Source organism: Crocodylus siamensis, chromosome 7 (genome assembly GCF_052110815.1).
Source record: "Crocodylus siamensis isolate JL-2025a chromosome 7, ASM5211081v1, whole genome shotgun sequence".
NCBI classification, from domain to species: Eukaryota; Metazoa; Chordata; order Crocodylia; family Crocodylidae; genus Crocodylus; species Crocodylus siamensis.
Genome location: NC_143401.1, coordinates 8,378,405 through 8,389,698, shown reverse-complemented (window position 1 = coordinate 8,389,698; position 11,294 = coordinate 8,378,405). Strand labels below are relative to the sequence as shown.

The 11,294-nt window shown below is 38.6% G+C and overlaps 1 protein-coding gene across 5 annotated transcripts in view; it reads right to left on the bottom strand.

Moving 5' to 3' along the window:
- Window positions 1-798: 798 nt before the first annotated feature.
- ZMYM4 (zinc finger MYM-type containing 4) overlaps window positions 799-11,294 on the bottom strand; it is a 70,200-nt gene continuing 59,704 nt past the window's right edge. For all 5 annotated transcript variants that reach the window (XM_090056586.1, XM_090056587.1, XM_090056588.1 and 2 more), the window contains one exon: window positions 799-9,340. In XM_090056586.1, coding sequence (XP_089912712.1) covers window positions 9,133-9,340 — 208 coding nt within the window. In that variant the 3' untranslated portion in view covers window positions 799-9,132. The remainder of the gene's footprint in view (window positions 9,341-11,294) is intronic.

The window sequence follows — 11,294 nt, the reverse complement described above, 5'->3', positions numbered from 1 at the left end:
TGCAGAAAATAAAGTTCCTGTTACTGCTCTCAAATTTAGCTAGCCTTCTCCCCCATCCCTAACACCTGTCCTTTAACATAAGGCACCTGGTGGTGCAGTACAAACTAATTAAGCACCTGGGGAGGGGGGGAACTAACTTTTCTGGGGTGCACTTATGGAACATAGCTTTCCCTTTTTCCTTACCAGGCTAAATCAACATACAGTTTCTACACTGATGAATGTTATTAGCTTGCACAGGCCACACTCGCCTAGCGAAAGTGCATGCGTTCGTTCAGGGGAGTTGCACATGGCTTGGTTGGGAATAAAGAGATGGCTGCATGCAAAAATTAAACATGCAGAAGAAATGGGGAAGTAATAGTTGAGGCCAGGTGATACCCATAATTACGCCAGTGTAAAAGTAGAGAAGCTTGTTCAGGCAGTGGACAGAGGTTAACTAAACTGTTTTAAAATAGGATGGGAAGACTTGGGAGCATGCATCCACTTTTCTGATCTACAGGTTATGTCTATCCCCTGAAAAAGCAACATAAGCCAACTAAACTGCTGTAACTGTAGACCAGAATGAAAGAGATTTAAGATCAAAGTAGTCTACTTCCACTGATACTGGTATAGGAACAGATAAGTAGATATAACCTAAGAGTTCTACTGGAACAGCTTCTCTAGATATAATTTAATACCGATACAACTGTTACGTCTGTCCACATCCTGAGTTTCCTCAAGGTTTACACTGGTTTAGCAGCAGAATCAGCCCAGGCATTGTTTCCTTTCTAATCTTTCTACACAAAAGGATGAGACACTGACAAAGATGTAGATATAGTTTTATTATAAACGGTGTTTAATTCAAATTGTACATGGTGGTAGATGATAGACTGGACTGACATGTGAAATGAGAACATTTTATCTGAACAATATAAAAAAATACAAATGCAGTAGGTGCTCAATATATACACACATTTAAACCCGCCATTGTCCCCAGAACCTCCCACCTCTGCACATGCTGCCACAGCAAGGTAACAGCTTGCTACTCCTCAAAACGTAGCCACTACACACACAGATAGCAAGGACCAGACATACAGCTTCTGGTTTAAAAACAAAACAACCCCCACCCCAAAACCCCCAAACCAAAAGTCACTGCAATAACATGGACCAGCCCAAGAACTTATACAGATCTATTGTCATTTGTTAATCACCTAAAGACAGTTTTGTTATCAAGAATGCAGGCTAAATCTTAAATCATATTTTACATACTAAGGCCCTGATCTTGTAAACGCTTATGCGTATACACAACTTTAAGTATGTGAATAGTCCCTTTTCAAGCTAGGGTTTTATTCACAGGTTTAAGCCCATTCATGTCTACAGGATCTGGGCCTAAACCCATTGGGGAAAGTAAAAATATCTCACTGCAAGAGCTAAACTAAAGAAAATAATGCACTGTGAATTTCCAGAATGGATTGGAAATATACCGTAACTTATTGTTATGCTATTGGTACACAATTTTCCCTGGAGCAGGAAAACTTCACTTGTAGTCCCTTCAAAATATATTTCTGAGTAGTTCTGCCTTAGAGGTAAGGAATGTGTTTCTGTGCCTTCACAGCAGTACTGTGACGCCCTCCCTAATTCCTAGATGGATTTCAAGAGAAACAAAAACAACACATCAACAACAACAACAAAAATCTCCACTTTTTGTATTTTAAGCATTTATGAAAAGGGAGACCTATCCAGTGTTATACACTTAAATACATTGGTATACAAAGCTTCCTACTGCCAACATCTGAATTTCAGTTACTAGACCATCCACAATAAACTATCTAAAAGAAATGCATTAAACAATAGTTTAGTCACTACGCTGCCATTCACATTATTTTGCCACTACTTTTTTCAAATCACATGCCGTTATTGTTAACAAGAACATCTAGGCTTAACATTTTTTGCCTCCTTCATTGAATACCAGCTGCAAATGTTTAAGTTGAGCTCTCTTAAAATAACAGTACAAAAATATCAGATGTACAGTATATTAAAAGACACCTCAATTAAAAAAAAAAAATCAATCAGAGCTTCTGTAACTCGTTACAGAATGAGTAGATTTGACTGCCTATGAACCCAGAGTATACTTTCAGAAGCTGGTATAAAATGTCTAGTCACATATTCTGTGTAACAGGATATTCTGTGGTTCAGCAGTTTGCCACTATACAATATTAATTTGGGATGTAGTGCTAATAAAAGGATATGTATTTATAAACAGTACATATACAATTATAGGAATAGTTATTTGCTGTGGCAAATTTTAACTGCGAGGTTTTTTTTATTTACAGAGAAATATGGCTAGAGGAATATTATACATCTTTCTGGAACAGTTAATTAGTTTCACTTGTCTGATTTTGAATGACAAGTCAGTTTAAATGGCTTTCCTCAACTGTTTTGACACAGCTAGAAAAGTTATCACAAGTAGGCCATCAACATAGATGCACACATTTGACATTACTTGTGTATACTGTAGATGGTAGCCAGTGGGATTAATCCATTTAAATATATGCATGTGTTCCTGTAGGATCAAGGTCTAAAAAAAATACGTACAGAAAAATTGCTATGAATCCAAATAAAGAGGAAGCAGGCATTTTAATTCAGAAGACAAAGGTAATTTTAACTGCACACATCAGTGATTTTGGTTAGTGACTTTGTTTCAGGTAGGTGAGATAGCTAATAGTTTGAGCTGTTAAGTAACAGTTGGAGTTGCAATGGCAGCAACTTCAGTAAACCCTCCTGTGCCAAGGACTCACTCTTTCTGCTTATTAAGGTTTATTAGATATTTCTCCTAACAGTGCAAAGGGAGTTTTAACTGCTTTCCCAAGCTACAGCACTGGCTATCAACTATCAAGTGAATAGTGATTGATAAGATTATTAAGAGTTGCTGTTTTATACTTTGTAAATCTGTCCACAAGAGGAGCATTAAGGTTACAAAACACCTTGAGAAACAGACCTGCAGATGGAATTACTTTTGCAAAGCAGGAAACTGGATAGGGGAAATCAGTTGTCTTAGCTGATCATGGTTGCAGATTAAATGATTCCCTCCCTCCCCCCGATTCAGTGTTATGCATAACACTTTTTTATGTCAGTTGATCACAGTAGCACCCAGACACTCAGAGGTCTCAAAAAGACTGGGTCCCATTGTACAAGGTGCTGTCCAAACATACGGAAAAATACGTATGTTCTGCCCTGAAATATTTAAACTTGTGGGGGTTTAATTAGCTCAAAAAACCATGACGATATCATTTTCAATGCGAGATCTTGACATGATTTGTGGGATAAGGATTTTTTCTTCTGGTCAAGTTAAAGATTTTCTTAGTCACTTTTCTACGACACAGATGTTACTCGAACAAAAATCCTCCCTGTCAGGGTTAAGAAATATTTGCCTTTTAATAAAGGCTGAAGTTAGTAAATACTTACTCATTACCTAACCTTTTAGAGCTCTGGAAGTAATGTTTTGCAGTTACACGGCACCTTTCATTCAAGGGATGCAAAATATGTTACAGAAATCAGGCTTGCACAACCGGTATGAAGTGGGAAACCATAGCCAATTTACAGGTGGTGAAAGTGAGGTACAAGGGAGCAAGTGACTCCGTGGAGGCTTTCATCTATATTATAGTAATAGTTCTTGTAACGTGAACTGGACCTACGGCTCTGGTATGAGTCCATGGCAGAACTGGGAATAGAACCCAAGTGCCATGAATCAGCCCGTGTCAAGCAGGCTATGGGTAGGGATACTGGCTACCCAAGATCAAGACTGAGACCATTCTAGGAGTTTTTTGGGTTATAAATATACACAGGCAATATTCAAATGCGAGAGAAGTGTTTGGCCCAAGATCGCAAATGAGCTATTCCTTTGTAAACTGAACAATTACAGTTTGTTATAAACCATATGAGCCATCCATGGCTCAACCAGCTGTTGTTGCTTTTGCATGCACAATCTGATCATGAAGAATTCGGACAGGATTTTTGGCCAAAGAAATGCATATCCATTCAGAATTATGTGCTTTTTTAAACTTGATCATTTTTAGAGAATACTGTATATTTTTATAGCTACCCTAGTAGATTCCAGGGTTTTTGGGGATACCCCACCACCATGAAATCTCTCAGGAAGATAGGAAAAGCTTTAGCTGTGTGAATGTTATCATCCTATCCAAGTTAGGTACTAGGGATGGGAGAATCCCAGATATCTAGGCTTCATGTCATCATTAAAACTTATGTTACAAAATTATAGAATGGTTATATGATGGGGCAAGCTGACGGTGGTTTATAAATCAGTTTAACTTTGTTGATTCAAATGGATGTAGCACCTAACTTTAAATGAAAAAGCCCACAACAATCTTATGTTCATCATTAAAACTCTTCCTCAAATTGAAATAACAAAATAATAAACAAAAGTTTGTAATTCTAAACTTAAAAACTTCTGAGTTTTCAAAGTAGGGCTTTGCAAAGTCTGTCCCATTTCTGGTATAACAGCATCTGCATACCATACCGTCAGTCTTGTATTATGCTCAAGTAACATTGGGCATGTCTACACATGCAATTAATACGCCTGAATATATTCTGGCTCAATTTGAGCCAGAGTAAATTAATCCTGATGGCACCATCTACACGTGCATTTAAGCCCCAAAGGAAAAAAAAAAAAGCATTTTTGTTGCATGTGTGGCTAGATGCAACTAGCTGACAAGCTTTCGCTCACAATATTGAAGTACAAATTGTACTCAAGCTACTGCCCACAACAGAACAGTTATAGCATAAAAATCTAGTCCCAGTTCTGAAGGCATCAAGGAGCAGAAAGACACAAAATGGTAATACGGCTCATCTCACAGGGAATTTTACTTCAGTGGTAATTCTTGTGTAATGCAAGCAGGGTTCACTCTAAAGTTGCAATTCTTAAAGGGAAAACCAGACTCTTTGATTCCGCTTTATTCATACCAAAGTAAGATTAAACTAACTTTCATCCTGCAGAAAATAAGCAGCTAGCAATGGTCTGACACTTTCAATACAGGAGTGAAATCCATATGCCATCATGAAGTACCATGCCACAAAGACTGGCTGCAAAATCTCTCTTGTATAAGGACCGATAACAACCCAGTTTCATGTTGCTCTTTCGAAAATCTGATTCATGAAAAAATATAGAAGTATTTGATAAGCATCAGCCATTTTTTCAGGGGTTTGTCAAGAATTAAAAATTCTGCAAAGATTTACAAAAAACACAGTGAATACGGGTATGTTCCATCTGTTTTCTGCAATGTATCTGCATCACGGGCTGCTCAAGTCCAGTTGCTTGTTCTAGTACTGCAAGCTAGCCTGAAAAGATGCCCCTTTTTTACATACCACGTTTGTTAAATTAGCAGCCATGCAGCAAAAGAAAACTAATCCAGATTCTGATTTCATTGGGTTTATTAGAAATAATACACACACACAAAAAGGACACCCTACTGCATTGAGGCTACCAAAATTGAAATGCCCTTATTCTGTTTCGATAGCCCAAGATGGAAATTGAAAAAAAACCACCCTACCAATAACATTTCTACGCACATCATTTGTTCTCTATGTTTTAAGGCAACAGTGAACCTATTGCTCAAGGAAAGACTTTATTGCACATTCTGAGTCAGTTTTGTAACCCCAGCACTAAAGCTTCATCAGTGCTGCCTGGTTGTTATATGACTGCATGAAAGAGATGATGCTGCCATCACTTGATTTCAAGCCTCTGAGAAAACATGATCAAACTGGAGACTTGCCAGATAAATCCAGCCTTTTCTGGATCAGTGGTGACTGAGGTTGATGGAATAATTTATAAAACATGCACCTTCCTTTACACCTGATTCTGTGACACTCCAAGTGCCTTCAGTCTCCCTCTAAAGTCAACTGAAGCTGAAGGAGCTCAGTACATTAAGTACTAAGCATTTTTTTAGGGTAACTCACACTAGAAAAATAACAGAATTGCACAGAGCACAGCCATACCCCAGAAAGGCTATAAAATAAAAAGAGCAAAATTCAAGGACTCTAATTACTGGATAGAGCTGTAATTTACTATAACACACCCTATAATAACTAGCAAGACATTTCAGCTCCCAGGCCCTCAAGCGTAACAGCCTGTACAGAGATGTTTCTCTGTGCATACATAGGATAGCACACTCAAAATTAGAAGCCTCCAGGGGTTAGAAGGCATATAAATAATCACAGAAATCCTATTAGCTAGGAGAAATGCCTTCATCCTTCTTGCACACATCTTTGTTATTTCTATGCTCATTTATAGACTAAAGGAAGTGATTTCTCTCTTTAAATAGAGCATTTCAAGTAATGGAAGTGTTGCGTGGACAGCAAACAATATAGAAACCTTTTATTATAAATAGTTATGTCTAAGTGTTTTAGGATATCCAGTTCCTTTGATACTCTACGTAAAACTTATAAATATATTTAAACCTTTCTAAATAAGAGGGCCCTCTAACTAAGAAACCCTAACCAAATCGACCACAGATCTTCTGCGTGGCTGAGACAACAGTGCAATACCCAGGAAACGTACACTGTCCCTAATGAAGAACCACAAAGCAGAAGGTATCACTGTGGAAAACCCAAACTATGATCCTATTAAATGTTACCAAAAAGCTGCAATGAACCATTTAACATCAAAAAAAAGTTAAATAAAAAAAAAGACAAAAATGTTCAACAACTCTGTTCTCAATCAGCTAGGCTAAAGTGATTTAGGTTTGTTTTCTGAAGAGGGCATGAAGGGTAAGAATCATTTCAGATACCGAGACCGAACTGATACGCTGTAGTTCTGCAGACAGGAAAGAGAATGAGGTTCTTAAGAGACAGAAAGAAAAATGAATGAAGTCACTCATCATATACAAATAGATTATTTTATTCTATGGGAATATTTCTATAACTTTGATCAAGGGAAAACTCAGATTTTTGTTTTTGTTGTTGTTTAAAGGAAAACCCCCCCCACAAACAAACAAGGTTGGTCTTGACCATTTTCCTTTCTTATTACCTGAAAAATCAAACACGGGGAAAACAACCTGAAACAGACCTGAATAGCTGCACTTGTGTGGTGAATGTCCAAGAATTACAATAATACATGGACATTTCCTGGTCTGTATTAATATTGAAGTTCTGGGCATACTTGCACGCAAGCGAGACATCTCCTGCGCTTGCCTGCTTGCATGTGTGTGCGTGCGCACATGTGCACGCTACATCATACAATAGACTTGATTTTTTTCTGAATTATACCAAATCTCCAAACTCAGAATAGTGCACCTGCTATTTAACTACTACTTTAATATAACTACAGCGAGGGAAAGGTTAGTGTTTATACACTATAAAATTAACATAGTTGAAATCATTAAGCCTCCATGGGTCTGGGTAGTTTATTGGTAGGATAATATATGTTGGCTTAAGTATCTCCTCTCGACAATGACAGGCCAGGATGTGAAGTAAACAGCATCTCCAATCAGAAATGACAGACACAGATGGACTTGGATCATACAGAATCAGGGGCAGGTTTACTTTTCACACAGTTTTCTGTATTAAAAAATACATCAGTGAAATTTGTTACAAGCAGGGACAGGACTACTGAGTACACAACGTCAATAGACTACTTTGATTTTATTTTTGTTAAATTACTTTTGTTACTGCTAAAAAAAAAAATTAAAAAACCCCAAACAAACAAACAAACAAGAGATTTCTTTCAAGGCTGTTGATTTTCAATTCCTGAATTTCAGTGACAAGGTCAAATATCAGATCCCTGCTACAGAAGCTGGGCTACTGACCAAAACTACAGATAAAAACCTTACAATTCTCTTTAAAAATAATTTGGGTTTCCAATGCATTCATGACCTGGTCTTCAGAAACAAGCATCTCGAGCTTGAGAAAATGGAGACGCAGTTATCATCTGATTAGTGTCCTGTCCTTTAGATGCAATACGGAAGAATTCCACATCTAAGAGATGCAGTAACAGCCAAGCCATCAAAAAAATTCTTTCAGTTTCCAACACTATGACTAAACTTCTTTGGGCAGGGTGGGATTAAAAAATGCACAAGGTACTCTTCTACCATAGTTCTGTTGTCAAAAGTAATACTGCATCCTTTGTACAACACTGTAGGCTTTGTAAGGGGAAAAGAGAAAGACTGTGTATATCTTCACTTGAAATGACAAGGCTCTCCAGACTTGCCTCATTAAAAAAAAAAAGAGGGGGGGAGGGGGATTACGTAGGAGTTGGGAAAGGAGGGGAAAGGAAAGCCGCCTTAAGGAAAAAAAATTTCTGCGTGCCACAGCGTTTGATAATTTTATCAAAACTGTGGAGGCAAGTAGGCTATTCATGGGATTTTCTGCACATTGCCCTGGACTCTTGCTCTCCTATAAATACTCCAGAGATTTTTGTCCCATAACATGATTGCTCTGATGCTTGATTTACAGCACTTCACTTGTATCAGAGCTCCATCAGAGCCATAGTTATTAGTATGGACTGAGAGCTAGACTCCAGCATTATGTAACTTTTCAACAGCAGTCTAGATAGCCGTCCTGTAGGATAGTACCACTGGTTTCTGGCCTTTAAAAAAAGGTTTTTTAAAAAAGTGTGTGTGCATGTGTAGGTATGCGTGCGTGTAACAGAAGGCATCTGTTTGTCAGAACATCACTGTACTTCGTCTCTCGTCCATGTGGGAAAAAGCTCACAGGTTTCCAGAGGGTTTTTTTTCCGCAGTAATGGATGGCCTGCCATCAGGCTGGGAAGTCACGTGTGCCACAGTCTAGCTCTCTGTGCTCATTCTTACTATGGTAGAAGTTACACAACAGTTTTCCTTAAAAATATTTCACAATTTTTTGTTTTAGATCCCAAACAAATAAAGAATTTATGCACCACTTGAACAGGTTAGTTTATCTTAAGTTTGTTTAGATGATTTATCACTGCCATAAGATGCTGTCCTTTCTTGCAGCTTATGTAATTTTCTTCCTTCCGATTCCAGTTTGCACACCCATTGTGGTTCAAAATATGCCTCTTTAGTGATATTGACTTGGCTTACTTGATACACAACATTTTCCAAAGGCTGGATGCGTTCACAGTTTGATGCTTGCAGTGTGTATTGAAAGGAAAATACCCCACTTCACTTAGTCCGACAACTCAATATCAGAGTCCTCTGATTTGACTTTGGCAAGTTCTTCATGTACCTCCCTCACCATAAGAATACGTGTTAACATGATGTCCAAGGTCCCAGGGTCTATTGGCAACGTGGAGTACCACATAGGGCTATTAGGTACACAAGAACGCTCAGGTTGAAGGTAAAATACATCACTTCTCTGCTTCACGCTTTCAGAACTGTTAGTGTAAAGAAAGTAAGACCACGTATCAAAAGGCAGTATTAACAGAGTCCTGGTCACAACACAGTTCGTGAGAGAGAGCGAGCGAGCGAGCAAGGAAAGTAGACGTTACTCTTGGACTAGATCACCGTAATTTAGCTCTCTACTGGTGATTAAATATACCTTCTTCATCCATTGATACACACCTTGTTAACGTGTGTTAGTGTATCTACACGTGCGCTAATGCAATTTAGCTATTTTCACCTAAATTTGATACCTGCTTTATGAAGATATTAAATTTAGGCTCACATAGCCTTAGATAACCATTTTTAAGATGCATTAAGGGCATACATATGTAGACATGTGCCCTTAATGGGTCTTCAAAATGGTGATTTTAAGCCAGGGGTGGCCTGGGGACTGGATGTGGCCTGCCAGGCCATTCTATCTGGCCTGTGGGGCCCCTAAAAATTTTAGAAAATTAATATTAATCTGCCCTGGGCTGCCTGTCATGCAGCCCTTGATGGCTTGCCAAAACTCAGTAAGTGGCCCTACGCCCAAAATAATTGCCCACCCCTGTTTTAGGCTAAGCCCACTTAAAAAAGGCACATGTAGATGCACCCAGTGAGGCCTAGTTAGCTCCAGTTCAAAGCCCATTGCTTGCTTACACAACCAAATGGAATGGCAGTGTCTCCTTTCAGTTGTGATTAATACCATGTAATAGGATGATACTGCTATTATTGTCTTAATACATGCAAGAGGCAAGGATTTTTGTGGGCAGTATCTTTTATTGGACCAACTGCATGATTGGGATAAAGTTAGAAAAGCTTTTGAATGCAAGGCATTCTTTATCAGGGCCAATATGACAGGTGCATTTGGCATTTAGTCTCTGAATAAAATTGTTTTTTTTAATGCAGACAATTGTGGGAACTGCTGTTAAACATGTGCAGGCTAAATGCATTTCTGGTATTTCTTAGAACACCTGACACTTCTGCAGCATTTTTTAGAGTACTAAGAGTTCAAGAGCCAGTGATGAACAAAGTTAAATCCTAGTCCATCTGGCAGAAATAGTAGAATGGTGAACCATCCGCTTGAAAAGACTGACCTTCGGCATCTGAAAAGGCCTTGCAAACCTCTCCTAACAAAAGGCAAAGACCTCAGTAGAAATAATTCCTTCCCCTACTGACTTTGTATTATTATACTAAAATCCAGGAAGTGGCTTCAGACTGCCACTAGGCACCACTGCAGAGGCTGAATTGTAATGTCATATGAATTGGTACAACAAAATGTTTGACAGCCCAATAAGACTCCTACTCGCTGCAGGTGGACACAAGGGACATGAGAAAAAAAACAGCAAAGCTCCAGAAGGTTGTTGGACATGATTTTGCCTGAGGAGCAGGGCTATTGTGCACTAAACTTTTGTGTGTTTCAGAGAATGATTTATAAGGGTATTAACTACCACTAATGAGATGTTGCTTTCTCTTGCATGTGTATTCTCTTTTGAAGAGAAGAATGCAGTACTCCATTTGCTCAATGATCTAAGCATAATGTATGGATAGTGGGAGGGATGCAGCGAATGATTTATATAAATGTCCTTGTTCAGTAGACTTCTTTGTAACTCCTGCAGTAAAAATTACTCTAACCTTTCAGGAAATAAAGTCAACATCACTGACTATGTTCTGTCTTTCATACTTTACCCACCCTCTTTCACAGAGAATGCGGTATGTGATGTAAGGAATCTTGGGTCAGACTCCAGCAATATAGAGCTTGGTTGTGCCTCTCAGAACAAGGGGACAAATGATAATTTGAGATCCACAAAGAAAAGCCCACATGTATGTGTATGTTGTTTTCTGTGTGGGAAGAAAGGAGGCAGGGAAGTCAAGTGCCACAGTAGGACTGCTCTTTCCTTTGCACTTCAAGGCCTACTGGGCCAATAATCTTTAAGCAGAAGGGCAAAGTACAGAGGGTGTTACTCC